The following is a 22,486-nucleotide window of genomic DNA, read 5'->3' as shown; positions in this document are numbered from 1 at the left end:
TCTTAGATGCTTAAATTAAAAATAAACACAATACATTAATAAATAAATGTGATGTAAAAATTTGATTAAATAGTTGAATTATATTTAAATGAAGATGAATCTTAGATGATTTTCAAAATTCTAAAAGTTCCAATATTTTAGAATTAAATAATATTTTTTATTTATATATTTTAACATTAAAATATATTTATAATTTACTGCTAAAATATAGTTATAAGTTAACATTAAATTATATTACTAATTTAACATTACTTCCTTAGCAGTTTTCTTTTAAATCCCTATCTCTATTTGGAATGGGATTGTCTTGTTGTGTCAGCATTTTGCTATGGTTGGTGTTGGAATTACTGCTTTATCTTTTTGACAGGAGTTTATTCAGTTTTTATATGTATTTTTTTTTTGTTGCTGAAAATCGCTGCGGATCACATACTTTGTTCCAAAAGAGCCCCCGGGTGGATCAGATCTCGGGGGAGGTGGGGGAGGGGGCGGTAGTGTTGAGTTTTGGCATTTTTTAAATAATCGGAGCGGGGAGTATGGGGCCCCCTTCTAGGACTCTCAAGAGCCCTGGGGACCACCACCTCCCCGGAGCTTATTAATAATTTAGGAGTGGACCTGCATGGACCCCCTTCCATGGTCTCAAATGAGCCCAGGGGACCACCACCTCTCTGTGGCTTTATTTAATTAATGGAAGGGCCACATAGACCCCCCCCTCCTTACTGTTTAAAGCCCGGGGACCACCACCTCCCTAGGGCTAATTAAACAATAGTGTGGGAGGCCTGCACTGACATCCACATGCCCTGGGGCCCACCTTCCCGGGTGACATAATATGATTTTAAAGTGGGAGAGGAGCGCATGGGGCCCCTCCTGGGCCATATATGGGCCTGGGGACCACCACCTCCCTGGGGCCAGCCTGTGAACACAGAATGAGGGGGCTGCATGGCCCCCCTCGTGGAGCCATTAACGGCCATGGTGACTGCCACAACCCAAGTCCCGTTCCCTATGTCCTAGCTGTTTTCTCTGACTTGGCGGGACCTTTGACAGCTCCAGCCGTCTCAGAGCAAACACTAACTCCACTTCCAGCAAGCTGAAGCTGTGAAACGGAGCGAAGTTTTCATCAGTTTCCCTGCCCGATGTCATGCAGACAGGGAAACGGATGAAAGGATTACTCGCACACACAGGGAGCTGCATGTTTAGCAGCTCCCTGTGTGTAGGAGAATTGCTGACTCCCACTGGAGGCAGGGAGCCAGCAGAGACCGCGTGGTCTTTCAGGCTTCCCCCGCGGTCCCTAACGGTGTAGACTGGGTGCCTGGGGGGGCTCCAGGGCACCCAGCATAACAAGGTTGGGCCCCGGGAATGGGGTCCATGGGGCGAAATCGACCCGGGGAGGGGGGGGGCGCATAGCCCCACTCCCCGTATTCTTAGAAGTATGCAAAGGTCTTCCCACCTTTTTCCACGTTGATGGACTGCTTAACAATAGGCATCCAAGCACTTTCCAGGCCGATTTTGGCAATGCGTTATTGATGCAGAGGAATACGAGGACATTTCAACCAAACAAAGAAGCACTTACTTCATTTAGTCAAGAGGCAGGTGTAGATTTGCCTCTTTGTAGTCTCGTCGTCTTCTCAGGATGAGGATTCACGTTATTAAAGATTTGTGGATGAAGACGCTTGAGGAACAATCATATTGTCAAAATTGCATGCACACAAGGTCACTGGAAAAATAACTTGTAGTCCTTTACGCTGCTGTACTGCAGAACATTTATCCAACGAGGTAGCACTTACTATTTAACCAGATGAAAGTACTCCAGTTGGATAGATGTTTTTGGCAAAACTAAGGACTCTTCTGGTGAAAAAAATGAGGTTCCATTCTGGCACTGGTGCACATTCTCAGAAATTAAACCTCTACGGGAAGCATTTAAAAACATCAACATAGCAGGTGCCCTAGTTGAAGCTCCACTTACTTCAGTAAAGCACAAACGTTAAAACGTCTTGGGTTGGTGAAGGCAAATCAAATGTGTTTCCTCTTGTATTGCATGTTTGAAAAAAAGTCTGCAGTGCTCAAGGGAGGTGAATGCATTTTTTATCTAATGGAGCACAATCTGATCTGTAGTGTCTGTGATGAGTGGTTTCTTTCTTGTCTTCTCCTGGTGAGAGCAGAGTCTGTGGTTCTCTCTTAAAAATCTTTGCATCTTCAAATTCCCTAAATCCATAGTCCCTTTCACACACCCACTCCCAGACCCCCCTGGCACTCACACACCCACTCACAGACACACACTGGCACTCACACACCCATGCACTGACCCATAGCATCACTCACAGACCCAGTTACAGACTCTCACAGGTACTCGCGTAGCCACTCACAGGTCCACACAGGCACTCAAACACCCACCCACTCACAGACCCATAGCACTACTTAGACACCCACTCACAAGATCCACACAGCAGCTCACTTTCAATTTCAATTTTAAAAACCATAATAATTCACACAAAAAAAAATCAAGATTATAGGGACGTATAGTTGACCTCAGATTGCACTCGTACAAAACCATAGAAATTCAGCAGTTCTAGTTACCTGAGCTAACTAACTTATGCCTCCACTGAGGTTCCGTGAGAATCGTAATGACATTTTTTTGGGTTGTTCGAATATGGACGAGTTTGGTATCTACGAACCGCAAATGACGAGTTTAGTGGGTGTACGCGTTTTCGCTACGCTACTATGTACGGTTCGTCTCATTCCTGGGTGTGTCCATCTGAACCCTTGGGTTCCATTTTAGATACGGCATCCATTTTGTCTCTTGCCCTCAAGTAGCCAGCGAACAGACACTGTCCGCTTTGCGACCCTGGGATTCCCAGGCTTTTGCGGAGGACACATGTTCCTTTGAAGGTGTCTTTATGATGAGGGGGATGACACTGCAAGGGCAGATGGCTCCGCTCGAGGCCCATCTTGCCGTGCTAGTCTATTGTTTCAGTCGTGCATGCATTAGGCACGAGTCCTTTGATCCTGCAATCAAGTTTCCAATATTGCTCTCTACACTCTTTTCTAATCTGTTGTGCATCCTTGTTTTTCTTTTGCACCTGTTTCTGTCCCTTCTCCTAATTCGTTTACAGTCAGAATGGAATGTGCTTAATGTGGGAAAAATGTGCTTTTACAGTTGGGAACTGGCAATGCTGCGGTAATTATGTTCCGGGCTTCTGAAAACATGAATGCGACCCTTTTGAAGTTTACTGTGGGAACTGAGTTGTAACCTTTTGTTTGCCATGTTGTTCAATGACGAAAATGTGTATAAAAGGAACGATCCACTTTTACAATTTGAAGCAGTCTCTCAGAACCTACACGTTGTGTACTTCTTGCGATTTCTGTATCCCTGCAGTAAATAAATACTGATCTTTGACGCCGCAGGAAGTGTCCCGTGTCTCTGTGTTTTGTACGCCGGAACAGGTAACCCACGAAGGTTTCAGGTGTTGTCCCCTGGCACCGCTGGGTCTTAGAATAGCCCAGTCCTTCAGTTGGCGCCCAACGTGGGGCGACATCAGCGGTACCGGTCCAAAGCCCGACGATCGTGAGGAACTTCGTGTGAAATCTCCGAGGGAAGGTGCACCCCGCTTCATCGATCCAGTTTTTGAAATAAGTGGTCCGAAGACTTTTCCCGCGAAGATTCCCGCCTCCTGACGGCTGCGACGGACTGATGCCCTGACTGTCGACCTGTTTTGGCGCCTGGCGTAGTTCTTTGTACGGCGAGACGATAGACGGGCCTTCCTGGTGACGCCATTGCTCTTTCAGTTAAGTATTTGTGGGTCGCTCCCAGAGTCCATGGTTTTGTAGTTCCTTTTTGGGACGGTTACTTTGTATTTTTTTTGTAACTTGGTTAAACCTGGTTGTTTGCATGGTTCCATTGCATTTGTGGTTCTTAGTTGTTGGTTCTTAGTTGTTGGGTTTTAGTTGACAATTGCAATTGCCAAAAACCGAGGGTCTTGCATTTTTTTTTTGCGAGGACATCGTAATTCGATAGCCCTTGAAGTTTGTAAACTCGGTTAGTGTGCACGATGCCTGGCCGTAGTACTTTGTTTGGTTTCCTTAAATGTTGCAGCACGGATTCCCGACTGGAGGATTCATGTCCGATACCTCCAGTTGGAACTCCAATTTATGAGCTCTATAGTCGCCACGGAGTAGATCCTATCATATATAATGAATATTGGATTTGTTACACTAAAAATGATGGTGTTCTTAGTTGGCCATCACATGGTAGTTTCGAAACTGCAATATTAGATAATCTTGAAGCTAAATTGTTTAAAAAGAAGGCTAGGCCGGCCATGTTTGATTCCTTTCGGTTATGGCGTAAAGAGGCCAAGCAGAAAGAAATCAAACAGATTAAGAAAAATAAGAGAGACGGTGTTATTACGGTGATGCGGAATGCAGAACAGTATCAGCGAGACAAAGACGAAAAGGAGCAGGAAGTTTTTGCTAGACTGCATCATATGGCGGTGGATAAATGTTACCCGGTTTTACCGTCTAGTTCTGATAAGACTGGAGAAGAAGCGGTAGAGGATCCATTATTGTCTTATGTATTGAAATCACCACCTCCCTATGCACCAGATACTGTGGGTCCTGTGATTCCTCCTGTTCCTCAACCTGTTGTTCTGGCGGCTGCTGGTCAGCCTGTCGTTCCTCCTGTTCTTCCGAATCCCCTTGTGCCGCAAATTGTCCATCCTCCTCTACCCGCTCTTCTTCCTACTGCTCCTTTGCCAGTACCTCATCAGCCTATTGTTACTACTACTCCTGCTATCCCGACTACTGCTACTGTTTCTACGTTTACTCCTAATGTTGTTGCTCCTGTACTTCCTTCTTCTTCCCCTTCTGTTCGTAGTCGTATATTTAATGCTGTCGCTAATCTCTATTCTCCACTTTTTGGACCGATACTCTGGTCCGATCTTTCTGATGTCTCTCAGAGGCGCAGTCAAATTCCTGATGGTAGAGAACGTGAGTCGTTAGTGAAAATGGCGCGTAAATGGATTAGGCATCCTGCGAAGTACACTTCGCGTATAGTTTTCGAGACGTTTTCTCAGTTTAATGAGCCCACACAAAGATTTGTGTACGAGGAAATGTGTAAATCTTTGAGAGAAGAGTGGGATAATGATGCGGTAGACAATGTGCCGCCCGAGATCACTGAACTTCAGAATCAGTTTTCGAATGGTATGATTGTGGGTGCTAATCCGACGTGCTTTAGAGCGTCTGTTATCTTTTCGATCTACAGTACAACCTCGAGCATTGTTTAAGGACGAAACTGAGGAGCGGATGGCACAACCTGGTCAGTATCCTATGCGGGAAGTTCCCCCAGTATGTATGCCAGGTGATCCTGCTGCTAATCCTGCTGTTCTACCACACTTTCAGAGAGTTTGGATACACCTCCCGTGGAAGCGATCGGAAGTTTTGCAGGTAAAGCAGACTTTGCCTGACCCCCGCAAAAATCCTGCAGGTTATTATAAGGAGTTATCCCAATTAGTGGATGCTACTGTTATGAACCTTGCCGATATCGACATGTTGTTTGGTAACGTAGTACCTCAACCGATTTGGGCGAAAATCCGTCAAGAGAATCACGCAGCTGAGTTAGGCGGTGATTGGGCTGCTCGTGCGGCGGCTGACGGACGGCAAGTTGGTGGGGCTAAACCTGAACAGATCATTGAGAATCTGCCCCAGAGGATAATTACACTTATGAAGACACTTATGCCAGCAATAAGAGTTAACTGGGACAAATTGTCTGCGTGCAAACAAAAGAAGGGCGAGAGTGTCTCCGATTTCTTTACGAGATTTGAGGAGGCATTCATCGATCACAGTGGTCAGGATATGAGCTCTGAGGGAGGTCAGCGATAGTTTGTTGATAAATTTGTATCGAATTTGTTGCCTGAACTAAGCAACAAATTGAAGAATTCTGAAAGTTTGTGGGCCGTTTCTACCACTGCTCAAATATTAGCCACGGCCCAATACTACGAAAATAGAGAGAAAGAAGAAAGCGAACGCGCGGATAAGAAAACGAAGGATCTTAAAACTAAGGTCTTATTGCAGCAAGCGTATCCTCCGCGCTCGAATCAAAATGACTCGCAACAGCAAAATCGATTACACTCACAGTTTTCTAGATCGCAGTTGCGTACTGACTCCTCTACACCTCGATCTATGCTGGGGTATAATCAATGTGCATATTGTAGGGGTGAGGGCCATCTGAAGTTTAATTGTCCAGTTTTGCGTGACCGAAACAATGGTGTTTCGGCTTGAGGAGGTCGTAGTGGTCCTCAACAAGCGTCACGTGGTAGAGGTCGCGGTGTTACTCAGAATCAGAATGAGCGTTTTGCCACTTCATCAGATTCGCAAAATTGCTTTGATCGGCGCGATTCATCGTCTGGTAGATCTGCACAGTATCATGTGGACGACTATTATGTCGAGCATGATGTTGATGCTGACGGTAATTACTAGGACAGCCATAGACAAAGAAAGGGAGTAGTATCAGTTCCGGTTGATCAGAGAGGGCCTTATGTCGCAGTTGCCACATTGGGCGTAGTTGAGCCTTTTCTGTTGGACACTGGTGCAGCGAAAAGTTCCATCATGCGTTCGAAACTCCCTGGCGCGCCTTTGTCTGGCTTAACGAATGTTTCCGTTGGATTCTCTGGCGCCCCCGTTAGCAATCCAGTTTCTAGCCCTTTGCCCCTTACAATTGGGTCTCGTGAGTTAGAGGCTCCTTTGATTTTGACTACTGGTTGTGGTGAGAATCTTTTGGGCCTGGATTTGTTGAAGCGGTTATATGCGACTTTGTATTGTTCTCCTGCGGGAGTGGAGCTTACGTTAGGTCAGAGAGTGATCTCTCCTATGTATTTGTCGACTGATAAGCTCCCACCGGAATTGAGTTCTCTTCCTGAGTCTTTGTGGGCGACAGGTCCCAATGATGTGGGCCTGCTGGATATACCACCTTATGTTGTTCAATTGAAATCCAACGTGCGACTGCCACGCATTCCCCAGTATCGTATCTCTCTTGATGGAGAACGAGCACTATTAGCGATCATTTACGATTTGATCGATAAAGATGTCATTGAGGAAACTCGGGGTAACGTGTGTAATAGTCCTGTGTTACCTATTTTGAAACTAACTGATCCATCCAAGCCTCCTGTGTATCGTTTTGTTATTGATTTAAGGGAGGTAAATAAAATTGTTATTCCACAGTTTCCCGTGGTGCCTGACATTACAGCTTTGCTGACTCTGATTCCAGCTTCTGCATCATGGTTTTCGGTAATCGATCTGAAGAATGCTTTCTTTAGCATTCCGATTGCTGAGGAAAGCAGAGATCTATTCGGTTTCTCATTAGGTGGTCGCAGCTTCAGGTTTAAACGCGCACCTCAGGGCTACTGTGAGAGTCCATCGATCTACAGCCAAGCTCTTAAGAGTCAACTCGATGCGTTTGTGTTTCCGGCTGGTGCGGCCTTGATTCAGTATGTTGATGATCTGTTGGTAGCTGCTGACACTGAACAGATTTGCAGAACTGCTACAGTATCACTGTTACAGCATCTATGTGACTTACATCACAAAGTGTCACCTTCTAAACTACAATATTGTTGTCAAGAAGTAACCTATCTAGGTCACTTATTGTCAAAGGAGGGAAGGAGGTTGACCCCAGAAAGAATTGCAGCGATCGCTCGAATGACTGTGCCAACAACTCAGAGAGATGTGCGTGCCTTTCTAGGTATCACGTCATACTGCAGACAGTGGATTCCGAACTTTTCACTGTTAGCGAAGCCATTGATAGCTCTCACGTGCAAGGATGTTTCGACTCCTTTGCCATGGATGGAAGAATGTCAGAAAAGTTTTTCTGAACTGCGTGATGCGCTGTGTTCGGCTCCTGTGTTAGGTACTCCTGATTACAGTAAACCATTTACACTATACGTTCACGAGAGAGAGGGTTGTGCGTTGAGTGTTTTGACGCAACAATTTGGTGGTAAGCAGCGTCCATGTGCATATTTTTCCTCGACCTTAGACCCGGTAGCTAGAGCGTTGCCAAGTTGCTTGAGAGCGACAGCGGCAGCTGCGGTGTCTATTCGACAATCCGCAGGTCTGGTCATGGATAATATGCTCACAGTGATGGTTCCGCATGCAGTTGACACTCTCCTGAATCGTACAAAAACTCAACATCTGACGAGTGCAAGGTTGTCCGGTTATGAGTTGACACTTTTGGCAAGTCATATACAGATCAAGCGTTGTAATGTGCTGAATCCGGCGACATTGTTGCCGACTAATATGGAATCAAATGATGTACCACCACATGATTGCTATTTACGAACTGAGGAAGAAACGAAGGGTCGTGTGGACCTGAAAAACACTCAATTGATAGACCCCGATGGCACTTTGTATGTTGATGGTTCATGCTTTAAGTTACCGAATGGTGATGTGACGACTGCGTATGCTGTAGTGACGTTGAGTACGGTTGTGGAAACTGTGAGATTGAGTCAGAATTCAGCGCAAGCGGCAGAGTTGATTGCGTTGACGAGCGTGTGTTTTGTCCAAGGGAAAGCGAGTGAATGTGTTTACCGATAGTCAATATGCATTTGGCGTTGCACATAGCTTTGGTCGAATGTGGAGAGAAAGAGGATTTATGACATCGCATGGTACGAAGATCCAACACGGACAGCTCGTGAACGATCTTTTGGATGCACTTACATTTCCTAAACAGGTGGCGATCATTAAATGTAGTGCACATCGAAAGGTTACGGATGATGTTGGTCGTGGTAATGCATTTGCGGATGAGATTGCTAAGAAAACGGCTAAGAATCTTGCAACCCGAATGTATGTTATAAGTTCAGTGAGGTGGCTGACGGAGACTGGTATGTGTGAAGACACTGTTGAGAGCGTGAAAGCAATTCAGAATGAGGCCACTGAAACTGAAAAGACCAAGTGGAAAGAAAGCACAGGAAAGTTAGACACGCATGGATGTTGGGTTGACTTGTCGGAATGTCAGAGGTGGATGTTGCCGGATGCATATGTGCTAGCCGTTGTGACTATGGCTCACGGTTTGTCACACATTAGCGCGAAAGGTATATGTAAGTTGTTGTCCCCTGTATGGAAGAATGATGGTATTGTTAAATGTGCTGAGAGAGTGGTTAAGAATTGTATGGTGTGTTTGATGCATAATCCTGGCAAGGGCACCCCCACTCCACCCGGCCATTTTGCTCCTCCTGCCTGTCCCTTTGAGGTTATCCAACTGGACTTCATCCATATGGAGAGATGCAATAATCTGAAGTACGTTTTAGTTGTGGTTTGTGCGTTCTCCAGATGGATCGAGGCCTATCCTCTTAAGGATAATACTGCCCTGTCCACAGCGAAAGTCCTACTGAAGGAATACTTTCCTCGGTATGGAATGCCACGGATTGTGTGGTCAGATAACGGAAGCGAGTTTGTGGGAAGCGTGATGCAGAGTGTGTGTAAGGGCCTTGGAATTCGACAGAAATTCCATTGCGCCAATCATCCCCAGGCAGCGGGTTTGGTTGAAGGGTACAATGGTACTTTGAAGCTGAAACTTGCGAAGATACAAGCTACGACTGGTTTGTCATGGCCTGATGCCTTGCCTCTGGCTCTCTTATCGACCAGGGCGACTGTGCACTCTCGAGTAGGGCTCAGCCCATATGAGATTGTGTTCGGCCGCCCTGCAAACATTTGGGGAGTCCCGAGGCCTAAGGCCTTTGATAGTCTTGAGTATCCAATGTTAATTGATTATCTTCATGATCTGACTGCTAAACTGAGGTTAATTCATCAACAGGTCTTTGAACCTTTACCGGCACAGACAAAGGGTCCTGGACATCGGCTTCAACCGGGTGACTGGGTTGTCACCCGCAATTTTGGCAGAAAACGCAACTTGGAGCCGAGATTTGTGGGTCCCTTCCAAGTACTGCTGGCTACAAGGACTGCAGTTCGGTTGGAAGGCAGAAAGAACTGGGTGCATGCCACCCATACCAAAAAGATTCCGATCCCTTCACCAGCAGACAATTGGGTGAGATCTGGTATAGCGGCAACGGAAACCGAGACCCCTCTATGCTTTGTGCCGTTTAGTGATGCTCAACCTGTAGGAGACAATTCATTGCAGCCAGACACATCTGTTGAGTCGTCAGTTTTGGAGAACTCAAGGTCTGAATTGTCATCTTATTTATTTATTTATTTATTTTTAATATTTGTAAAGCGCTGCATATACCCGTAGGCGTCTTGGCGCTAAAAACCAATATTGACTAAGGAAATGTGAGGGGGTAAACCAGTTAATTGAACAGATGTGAGGGAAGAAAAAGACAAAGAGGTTAATGAGAGAACAGCCAGGTTTTCAAGAGTTTGCGGAACTGAAGCAGTGTAACACTTTGTCTGATGTTAAGGGGCAAGGTGTTCCAGAGTCTGGGGGCCGCCACCAAAAAGCGTCGGTCACCCCAGGTAACTGTTTTGGTGCGAGGGACGACCAGTTGGCTAAGAGTGGCTGATCGTAAAGCTCTTTTGGGTTTGTAAGATTGTAATCGGTCTCTTAGAAAATGTGGTCCTTGATTATTGATTGTTTTAAATACTATGCAGAGTGATTTGAAATGAATTCTTTTTTGCACAGTAAGCCAATGAAGATCTTTTATGTTTTTGGAAATGGGTTCAAACTTTGTTTTGCCGGTAAGAAGGCGAGCTGCCGCATTTTGCATTGTTTGAAGTTTTGCAATTACTCTGGTTTGAGCATTGAGGAATAGCCCATTGCAATAGTCCAGGGATGAGAGGACCAGGGCAGAAACCAGTGTCTTAATGGCAGAGTCAGGGAGAAAAGGGCGTATTTTCCGGATCATTTTTAACTTCAAGCGTGCTGTTGATACTGTTTTGTTGGCGTGGTTCATGAAATTTAGTCCATCATCAAAGATGACACCAAGGTTCCTAACCTTCGAGGTGGGCGTAGGAGGAGTACCGAAGGTCTCTGGCCACCAACAGGTGGACCAGGCTGGAGAGAGTGGACCGAAGATGAGTACCTCGTTTTTTTCCGAGTTTAGCTTTAGGCAGTTTGTAGCCATCCAGTCTCCTATATCTAGGAGCCCTTTCTTAAATTTTTCAGCTACTTGCTCTCCGTCGCCTTTAATCGCCAACACTAGTTGGGTGTCGTCGGCGTAAGAGGTTAGGCTCATCCCATGTGCTTTGATGGTCTTAGCAAAGTCCGACACATAGATGTTGAAAAGTGTCGGACTCAGGGATGAGCCTTGAGGAACTCCGCAGGGGGCAGAGAGTTGAGCTGATTGAAAGGATCGACTGAACACTGTTTCACAAGTTGAACAATTATTTGAAGAGCAGACTCGACCTGGAAGAAGTCGATATTTTCTTCGTTCACATGACAAAGACTAATAAAGTTTTTCCTATATTTTCCTTTACTGTTGCCACGAACATTAATAACAATTGCATCCTTTACTGATTTTCGAGTTCCTTTCTACGTGTGCTTATTACAACTAAGAGATTTTTTATTAAATTGGGTGTTTGTTTAAGAAAACCTATCATCCGGGTTAACCGTAGGGCCGTGCGGGTACTTCCTTCTGTTTAGCAGGTTCCTGACACTAGGTCGGTTACTTTTTGTCGATTCCTGGGAACTCCTGGGAATTGATAATCGCTACTCAGAACGAAGTGCGTCAAGGACGTCACGGACGGTTTTTAGAGGATGACATTCTCTGAGCTGTTGGAAGTAGAAAGGATGTCGGCGCAAGGATCAAAATTGCATAAGATTGTACAAACAAAATGTTTTTTGTTTCAGGTATTCCTGCTGTTTCTGGCTGTTTCTATGCTATTGGTGGGTGGAGTGTATTTCGGAATACAGTCGTTATTGCCTTCCATTTCACCTACTTTTTCTCCTAAACTAAGTTCTATTACCACTGTTTCTCCACATTCCTTTCATCCTCTGCCCCAACATGAACAGGTTAGACGTGCGGAATTCATGAATAACTCCTTCGTTCAACTCCTACATCAGCATCAGTTGGTGATGAATACTACCAACTGTTGGGTGTGTGGGTTAATGCCACATACCATGGATAGGGGTATTCCGTATTTGGTTCTTCCTTACAGCTCCCAGGGCTCAGCTCGAGCATTCCAAACTATGTTCCGTAGTGCACTAGATTCCTATCCCAGTCGAGAGCCACGTTCTGCAAACTTCGGTCCTGGTCCGTACCACAAGCCTTTGGCGATAGCGATTGCTGATTTAGATAGAGATATTTTTATGCATCGCTTATTCCAGATGCAGCGGTGCAAGCATATAAAGATCTGAGTGAGGCTGAGTATAGTATGTCAGTGGGTGATAGACAGCTTAAGAGCTCGTCTCCAATATGGATCGTACCTCACCTCGGTAATTTCTGCTTGAAAGGTCTTGGTCGAAATCCGAGAGCTCAACTTGGGAAGAGTGCTTGTACTGATACGTATGTTCTACCGACGCTCTCTTCCCCTGTTTTCTTGACTGCCAAGGGTACCTATTTCGTATGTTATGAACGTGCATATACATGGTTGCCCCGTGACTTCTCGGATACCTGTTATATTGCGAATCTTTTGCCACCGACTTTTACGGTTGCCTCAGACTATCACAAGACTAGAGTTGTGAGAGGCGTTATTAGCGAAGAGGACACTGCCGGTCAAGAAGCAGGAGACTTCTTTAAGGGTTTCTTGCCGTTTTGGGGACCTATGGTTAATAGTAGGAACCTGAGACAGTTGACCCGTGTGGTAGAATTGACTGCTAACATAACTGCGAGTGCTCTTGGTAATTTAACGGCAGAACTCCAGGCGGATAGACTCATGATGTTGCAGAACCGGATGGTTCTAGACGTTGTTCTTGCAGATAGAGGTGGTGTGTGCAAAGTGATCCATTCGAGCTGTCGCATTTTCATCCCTGACAACGCTCCAACTGTTTACCAAGCCATCTCGAAGTTACATAAGATCTCCGAGTCCATACACGTGGACGAAGGTAATTGGACACTTCTAGGATGGTTTTGGGGCCTGATATCAACTTGGGGTTGGAAGATTCTGATGATCATAGGGGTTGTTGTAACGTTTCTGTTCACGTGTTGTCTTTGTGTGCAGTGTGGTCCTGCCTTATGTGGCCTCTGTGCTACAACGTGTATAAGACGGTCATCTGTTACCAAGGAGACATTGATGGATCGAATGATGTTCCAGCAACAACTGAACGATTTGATGAATATCGAAATCGATTCTGATCTCGACTAGTGCTTGCCTACATGAGGGCAAAAGGAGCGTCTGAGGTTCCGTGAGAATCGTAATGAATTTTTTTTGGGTTGTTCGAATATGGACGAGTTTGGTATCTACGAACCGCAAATGACGAGTTTAGTGGGTGTACGCGTTTTCGCTACGCTACTATGTACGGTTCGTCTCATTCCTGGGTGTGTCCATCTGAACCCTTGGGTTCCATTTTAGATACGGCATCCATTTTGTCTCTTGCCCTCAAGTAGCCAGCGAACGGACACTGTCCGCTTTGCGACCCTGGGATTCCCAGGCTTTCGCGGAGGACACATGTTCCTTTGAAGGTGTCTTTATGATGAGGGGGATGACACTGCAAGGGCAGATGGCTCCGCTCGAGGCCCATCTTGCCGTGCTAGTCTATTGTTTCAGTCGTGCATGCATTAGGCACGAGTCCTTTGATCCTGCAATCAAGTTTCCGATATTGCTCTCTACACTCTTTTCCAATCTGTTGTGCATCCTTGTTTTTCTTTTGCACCTGTTTCTGTCCCTTCTCCTAATTCGTTTACAGTCAGAATGGAATGTGCTTAATGTGGGGATAATGTGCTTTTACAGTTGGGAACCGGCAATGCTGCGGTAATTATGTTCCGGGCTTCTGAAAACATGAATGCGACCCTTTTGAAGTTTACTGTGGGAACTGAGTTGTAACCTTTTGTTTGCCATGTTGTTCAATGACGAAAATGTGTATAAAAGGAGCGATCCACTTTTACAATTTGAAGCAGTCTCTCAGAACCTACACGTTGTGTACTTCTTGCGATTTCTGTATCCCTGCAGTAAATAAATACTGATCTTTGACGCCGCAAGAAGTGTCACGTGTCTCTGTGTTTTGTACGCCGGAACAGGTAACCCACGAAGGTTTCAGGTGTTGTCCCCTGGCACCGCTGGGTCTTAGAATAGCCCAGTCCTTCACCACAATACTCTTCTTATGACCTCACATATTTCATCACTGATGACATGGTCATTGACATCACTGATGACATCGTATGATATCACAGATGAGAGAATTCATAAAACCACCCCATAGAAAGTCTCATACACCCACTCAACCACTCACATACCCATTCACAGACCCATACAAGCACTCACACACCCACTCACTAATCCATAGAGCCATCCACACATCCACTCAACCAAACAGCCACTCACTCATCAATACAGCCACTCACTCACCTATTCATTCACAAATACAGTCAATCACTCACCCACTCACTCATACATATACTAACACTTGTACTCACTCACTTGTACAGTCACTACCACAAGCACACACTCACCCATATAGCCACTCTCACGTTTACTCATTCATAGTTGCTCACACACCCACCCACTCACTCACCCATACAACACTTATGCAACCACTCACACAGCCACCCACACACCATCACTCACCTATACAGCCCCTCACATACCAATACAACCACTCGCACACCCATAGAGTCCCTCAGACAGCTACTCACATTGATGCACACAGTCACTCACATAAAATGTTACTAATAGTATCACTCGGTACTTACACTTTACTAATTTAACATTTGCAGTATTTTACTATATATCTTTAAAACTCTGAAACTTTGAAAACTCACTCACTGGATGATGTCATCAGTGATATCATTTGAGATGTCATCACTGATGTCACTGACCATTTCATGTGTGATGTAATATGTGAGGACATAAGCAGTGCATTGCGAGGTGTAAGTTACAGTTAGCTAAGGTAACTATAAAGGCTGGGTTTGTATGGTTTTGTACGATTGAATTTGAGCCTAACTAGAACGTCCCTATAATCTTTGTTACCTTTTTTTTTTTTTAATCGAATGAAAATATATATATATATATATCCACCTTAAGATCAGCGCTCCTTACGGACTCCTGCGAACCCAAGGAGAGTGGCGTGCACTCTGGCGAAGCAGACCAGCCATAGAAATCCAACTGTTTAAAATGCTACATAAAGTGCCCTCTCTGGAAATGTAGGACTCAGTACTCTTAAGTGTTCACCCTTGTTTATTCACAACGCGTTTCACTTCCGTAGAAGCTTGATCACGTGATCATGCTTCTACGGAAGCTGAACTAACTATAACGGGGGAATTTAATTGTTTTTTTACGAGTGAAATGTCCAGCTAACTATAACATGTGTGAAACCTATGTTTTTTTCAGTGAATTTGCAAGGTTTTTTAAATGCTAATTCCTAACTATAACGTGTGTTAAACCTATGGTTTTTTAAGTGAATTTGCAAGGTTTTGTAAATGCTCATTTATGAATGTATTTTTATATTTTTTAAATATTTATTTTACAATAAGCTACCTATATATATATAGTTATAGATTAACTTTATCCTGTAATATGGCTCAGTTTTTTAAAAAAAAATTTGGATAGAGTTTTTTAAGGGTTTTTGTCCGTGCACGCACGGTGCACGCATGCCTACGTACTCCGTGTGCGCATGCGTACGTGCTCCACGTGCGCATGCGTACGTCGTGCGTGCTCCGTACGCGCTTGCGCGCGCGCTCCGTACGCGCTTGCGCGAGTGCTCCGTGCGCTCATGGCAAGTCATGTGATTTAGAAACAACACTTTTCATTGGTTTATAGTAGTTTCAGTTCCAGAAACTTCCAACACCACACCCACTCCCCTCATTATTACTTCTGATTGCCTGGGAGAAGGAACTGAGCAGCTTTTCCAGTACTTGAGAATGGCAGAGCAGCAGTCATCTTCTGGGAGTGAGCAGGAGACCCTTGTGAGACAGAGACAGAGGAAACCGAAAGACTCTTTTATATGGCAATTTTTTACATTTCCAGACGGGCAGAAGAAGGTGAATGCTCCAAAAGTCACCTTCACTCTTTGTGATCGTGTCTTATCAAGAGGAGATCCTAAAAAGAAATACTCTTTTAGTATGATCAGGCACGTTAGAGATGTACATCCTGTGGCTTATGCTCGAGCTGCTAGAGAAAACCCTCCAGCAGCTCAGCCGAGCACATCCGCTGCAGCTCAGCCGAGCACATCATCAGCAGCTCAGCCGAGCAGTTCATCTGCGGCGGCAGCTTCACCTTCTTCGGTTCCTCTGGATATACACCCTCTGTTTAAGAGGGTGCAATGCGTGCAATGCTCTTCTCTCTTATGCGGACACCAGCATTCCGCTAATAGAGAGCAAAAAACAGCATCACACGTGCGGCACCCTATAATTTTTGCGATGTCTTTTTTTTCCTCTGTCCCTCAATTAACACAACGGCTCTTTTTAGAGCCACCTAACATCTAAACACTTAAATTTGATTTTTAACTCTATTTTTTTTATGATTCCGCCGTGCGCGCACCTCGCGATTTAAAAAAAAAATAATGTTTTTTTCACCCTTCATGGTCCTTCAGGGACCCCCTGACAAAAGCTAGGGGGTCAGGAACTCTGTACTCTGCCCCCTTTTCACGTTCTCCACCTTTCTTTTTCACTGTCACACACAAAATGGCGGTCGTACCGTGCGTGCACCGTGCGCGGCTATAGATATTTATGTGCTTTTAACTGCAATTTTCTCAAGAACTACTGTACAGATTGACACCATATATGCAAAAGGCACATGCCTGACCTGAGGACTACCTCTTTGCCAAATTTCAAGTAATTCTGTTCAGCCGTTCGGGCTGTACCTTCGACTAAATGTCCTATGGGAACATGCATGGGGAAAACGCGTTTTGGGACCCCCTTTTTTCTCAGCCCCTGCTTGACGAATCACCCCGAGACTTTCAGGGTAGGAGCTGAGCGGAGCGCCCCATTAGTTTTGAAAATTTCGCGAGGATTCGTCAACCGGCGCCAAAGTTATTCAAAATAGTATTTTCAGATTTCCTATGGAAACACGGTCCTAACTATAACTATCTACTGGCGACCGCCAGTAGATAATATATATATATATATATATATATATATATATATATATAGTGTGTATGTATATATATTGTGTGTGTGTGTGTATTTATATGTATATTTAATTGGATAACATACGTTGTATACAACTGTGACTGAGGGACATTTATTTAATATTGGGTGAAAAAATCAGTGATTGTAATATCAGTATGTGAACAGGCTGATGAGAATTTTAAATGTTATGCTCCAAGTAAGTAGCACTCGAAAAGAGAAACCGCATCTTCTGCCTATGATAGGTAAACTGAAACAGCCTTGTCATTTAGGCCTATATATTTATAGAAGTTAAATGTCCTCAAATACAAGTGTGAATAAAGATTAAATGAATAGACTTATGTGAGTTGGTGTTGACAATTTTTGTATATTGAGAAGTCCCAACCACTGCTTGAAACATTAATCTTTTCTCTTGTGTTCCAGTCAGAAGGAGTTCATGTCTGAAGGATTGAACAATGCTGAAAGAACATCGCTGGAGCGACATCTCTTCCATGGGACTGCCCAAGATGTCGTGGACCAGATCTGCCAGCAGAACTTTGACCCTCGCCTCTCAGGTGTACATGGCACATCCTATGGGAAGGGCAGCTATTTTGCATTAGAGGCCAGCTACTCTCATAAGTACAGCAGGCTCTCAGAGAAGGGTTACCACAACATGTTCATGGCCAAGGTGCTAATTGGCAAGATGGCACTGGGTGATGCAACATACCGGCGCCCACCAAATCTTCCATCTTCTTACGCTCTGTATGACTGTTGCGTGGATAACCTTTTGAATCCCAAGATATTTGTTGTGTATGACAGCTGCCAATGTTATCCATTCTTCCTGATCCAGTATAAACTCCTGTCTGAACCCATACTTGTGACTGAGTGACATGGGCTATCCAGCACTGTATCATGATTCTGTGGATAAGAAGATCCTGGCGAATGCTGAACAGGTTTGGGGAGACAGTTGAGCAGGAGGTAGTGCACTTCAGCACTTTATATCAAATGTGATTCACTGTACTTAAGACAACACTCCTGCCTTCCCTCGTGCCTTGGGATTAAATGCACTGTTGCATCTTCAGAGCTGAAAACAATATTCGTTGAACTATATTTAGTTCTTCTGAAACTTGCACTGTTGCTCCCTGCGTATCGTGGTGACTGCACCAGCATAGCTCCTCCAGTCTGCTCTATTGATAGTGTACCTGCTGCTGGGGACACCTTAGAAGGCAGTGAGTGGGGAGCTCGCTGCACTTTTTCCAGCAATTCTTAATACCAATGACAATGTTCCACTAACATTGAAAGTCTTCCCATTAGTGGATGCTGCTCTACAACTGAGGACTGAAGAAAAGTAGAAAGTTACACCTGCTGTACAAAAGCTGTAGAAGGGGATCTCACCAATTCTGCGAGAGATCGCACTTCAGAGAAATGTTCTAGTGCCTTGTGCTCCATTGTCTCTACTTTGCACTGCTATATTTTAGTTATTTGTTAAAATATGTAAGTTGTTTTTTGTTTTTTTTTGAGCTTCTGGAAGCCAAGATGTTTCGGTTAATTGGATAGAAAGCTAGCTATAGAGTAATAGTTGAGCTGATGTGTGCATCTGACGTTCTGTCAGGTCCTGCTCACTTCTGAAGGCGAATCCGCTGAGACACCAAGACATGAAGACACATTCCCGCAGTCCTAAAATATGGCAGCAGGAGCACATACCTATATATGGTAAGAAGTTTAGACCTCTATGCTTTATTGAAGTAAGCCTACTTGTTCTGTTTGTACTTTCAATTTTCTAAATTGATTTCTAAATTGAAAAACATATTACTGTACCAGTTGGAATACTACTGAGTTGCATTAAAATAAATGGCTGCAGGTTCTTTACCATACAACTTCCACATAAACTTAGACAACTCTGAGTTCATATAATAATCTTTCTGGCACTTGTGGGAATAGGGACTCGCCACCGCAACTTAACAGAGAACTTTGCATTTGTGTTTTTGTGTAATATAGGCACCACATTTCACTAGACTGTCTGACTACAACTGCACACATGGATGCCACAGGAGGCTCCACAACGCACACTGCTGTTCATCATACAAACTATTTCCGAATCCTGCTCCTCAAAGCATCATGATTCCACCTCATATAAAAGATGGCAGATAGTGCAATGTGAGAGTGTCCTTTGCAATAGTCTATTGTGAGAGTGTCCTTACAGATAGCAAAGTTCTGGATAAGTTGTATTACATTGACAGCTGAATGGGGGTTGGGAGCACACTGCCTCACATCCCAGAACAGTTCAACCCTTAGCAACCTGGTAAATACAGTACACAGTTCATGCTTACTTGAAAATTAGCTGGAGTTTTTCACCAAATTTGGTGCAGACATTGCTGCATATCTCTAGACACGTGTTGCTGGGTTCAGCCCTTCATCAGTAGAGAGCAGCAGTATTAGAGCGCAAAGAAAAAGCATCTGGGGTTGCTTTTCTCTCTAAAACTCCAGCTAATTTTCAAGTAAGCATGAACTGTGTACTGCATTTTCCAGTATGCAAAGGGGAGAACTGCGCTGGGATGTGAGGCAGTGTGCTCCTAACCCCCATTCTACATTGACAAATGATTTAAGGTCGTCCTTCATTTGTTTCCATATTCATTTATTTTAGCACCTTTATCCAATGCACTTTAGATACAATTAACATTATATGGTGCAATACACTATATTGAAAAATGGCTCAAGAGGGATAATATACCCTCACTCAGCCATGATCAGCAAGTGTTCCTTTACAACATTCTGAAAGTTGACAGAGTAGGAACCAAATTATTAGAGATCAGATTATTCCAGAGGTTTGGTCCAATGAGTCTGAAAGAACTAAAGAGTGAAGAAGAGAAAGAACAATGGAACTGAGACCTAAGATACTGAGAAAGTGAGTACCAAGAAATCAATGAGCCTGGTTAGGATAGAGCAAGTGAGTTTTTGACATTTAAATACAATACCAAGATAATAGAATCAGAGCTGACTAGCAAGGAAACCACTGGAGGTGTGGCCAGTGATAAGAAATATAAGCACAGTACACGAAAGAGAAAAGAAGGCAGGTACAGGAATTTTAAATAAACTGAAACAAAGTAAGAAGACATTTAGAAAGACTAAAAGTGACGTGCAGGAGTTGTTGCAAGTGGAATAAAACAATGAATAAGCAATTTAAAAGAAGAAAGGATTTGATTTTACGGATATTCGATAAATGAAAGCAACAGTTCTTCACCACAGAGTTGCTATGAAAAACTCAACGACGAGCCAAAGATGATTCCAAAGTTTCGAGCTGACAGAAAAAAATAGGATCAGAATCGAGGAAATGGAGGGGGAAGGGTAGTTATTTAGAGGGCAGTAAAATGATAAATATATTGGACAATATTAAATATAGAAGTGCAAATTAAAAGAGAAAATGGAAGATAAAACAAGACTGTAAATGGAGAACAGAAATGGGCCAAGCACCAAGTCGTGGGGCACATGATGGAGCACCCTATAGGATAAGGATAGTGCCCCTTTCCAGGACACAGGAGCCGTTAGTAACATGAGATCAGAACCATTTAAAAACAGCAACACCAAAATCCCAAGTTAAGAAAAAGAGTGAATAAGAAAAGAGTGATCCACCATGTCGGAGGCAGCAGAAAATCAAGAAGGATAGGAATGGAATTCAGTTAATTGTTTTGACCATGTATCCTATAATTGTTAGTATGTTGTAAAGAAACTGGAGGTACTTATATGTGTGGATGGTGGTAGCAGTGGTGGCTCCTCGTGGGAGTGCTGCCGGGCAGTGGGGCGGGGGCTGGGCAAGGTGGGGGATAGTAAACTCCGGCATAAGGCCGGAGTTCAGTTCATAAATAAAACACATTTCATTGCACGCGCTCAATTGCATCTCTGCATTGCAGCGCGCGCAATGAAATTTGTTTTCTTTATTTATTAACTGAACTCTGTTCAGCCTTATGCTGGAGTTTACTACCCTCCATCCTGCCCTCCCCCGCCCCGCAGCACTCCCATGAGGAGCCACCACTGGGTGGTAGACCATAACATGTACACTTCATAGTAGATCATAATCGCAAATAACGCACACTGAGGGCTTCTCTATATGCCCATCCCTGTTTATCCTACCATACTGACTGGTTGGCCAGGTAACAAGAGTCTCTCATGGTCGCAACCTTGTGGGCCGTATCACGTAAGTCAGCAATGGGGGACGATAATGTCAGACAGAGCCTTTGTTACAGTTTCTACGTGACTGGTTTGTAAAATGCAGCAACATTAATCACCTAAGAGTGTGGAAAATGGATGCTTGTCGCAGGGCCTTCCAAGTCTTGTGCTGCTTTTGGCTGGAAATATAGCAGCATTTGCTGACAAGTAAACAACTGAATGTGACATAATAACATATTCAAAGCAATACAATAGCACAATTAAAACCAAACCAGGCACTACACAATCAAACACACAACAACCGTAGTACAAAGACAACATAATCAATCTTCAGTAATGCAGCTTAAAAGCACAGCAGCACAGAGAACAACAGAATGTATCACCACAACGAATCCTGGTTTCATAATACAGTGCTAAAAGGTGTTTTGAGCAAGCACTGCCTTAACACTATGACACTAAATATTGCCAGTCAGTAATGTTTTCTGATCCATTCCCGCGATCTAAAAACACCTATCAAGGTATAAGGTAGTAGTAAAGCTTTATTTCGATATAGAAACATATCATAAAAGAAAAACATGACAGCATAAAAACAATGGTCGAAACAAAGCAATTTACAATTCGTATTACCATTAAAAACATTTCATATTTACACGAGATAATCTTAAAATTTATGAGAAATGAAAAAGGGACACTTTACTGTATCGTCAGTTGTTTAGCAGATCTTATGCGCCAAGCCCAGCCTAGGAATTTGGCCAAACAAATGGCAAAAAAGGGTCTTGTATCTGAGAGCAGTATTCTTATAGCTTCCAGATGTGAGCGAGTTCCCAGGCTCCTAAAAAGAGGCTTCAACCACCTCCGTCTAGGGACCATATAGACTCGACACTCAAATAGAAAGTGTGCGACAGATTCGATTTTTAGCTCGCAGAATGGGCAATAGGGTACAGTTTGCAGTGGTGGTTTCCAGGTAGAGGTAAACTGACATAAAGGTAAGACCCCAACCCTGAATTTAAAATATAATGCCCTATCATGTGAACTGTGAATCAAGTCCAAATATGGTTCTCTGGAGGGGATATCTTTAACCATCAAGAAGTTGGCAACAGATCTTGGGCTTGGGTGATTTGATTTACCAAGTCTCTCGTTATCCACCCAAGACCAGTAAGCCTTCTTCAGTTCTTGTTTAGGAGGTGCTGTTTTAT

At 44.0% G+C, this 22,486-nt stretch overlaps 1 protein-coding gene across 3 annotated transcripts in view; it reads left to right on the top strand.

Annotated features, from left to right (window-relative positions):
* The window catches only part of LOC146812816 (protein mono-ADP-ribosyltransferase TIPARP-like), a 280,445-nt gene extending 261,430 nt beyond the window's left edge, over positions 1-19,015 (top strand). For all 3 annotated transcript variants that reach the window (XM_085619925.1, XM_085619924.1, XM_085619926.1), the window contains exon 7: positions 17,571-19,015. In XM_085619925.1, coding sequence (XP_085476051.1) covers positions 17,571-18,015 — 445 coding nt within the window. In that variant the 3' untranslated portion in view covers positions 18,016-19,015. The remainder of the gene's footprint in view (positions 1-17,570) is intronic.
* The last annotated feature ends 3,471 nt before the right edge of the window (positions 19,016-22,486 follow it).

This window comes from Triturus cristatus, chromosome 7, assembly GCF_964204655.1.
Source record: "Triturus cristatus chromosome 7, aTriCri1.1, whole genome shotgun sequence".
NCBI lineage: Eukaryota > Metazoa > Chordata > Amphibia > Caudata > Salamandridae > Triturus > Triturus cristatus.
This window is presented reverse-complemented; position numbering and strand designations above follow the sequence as displayed.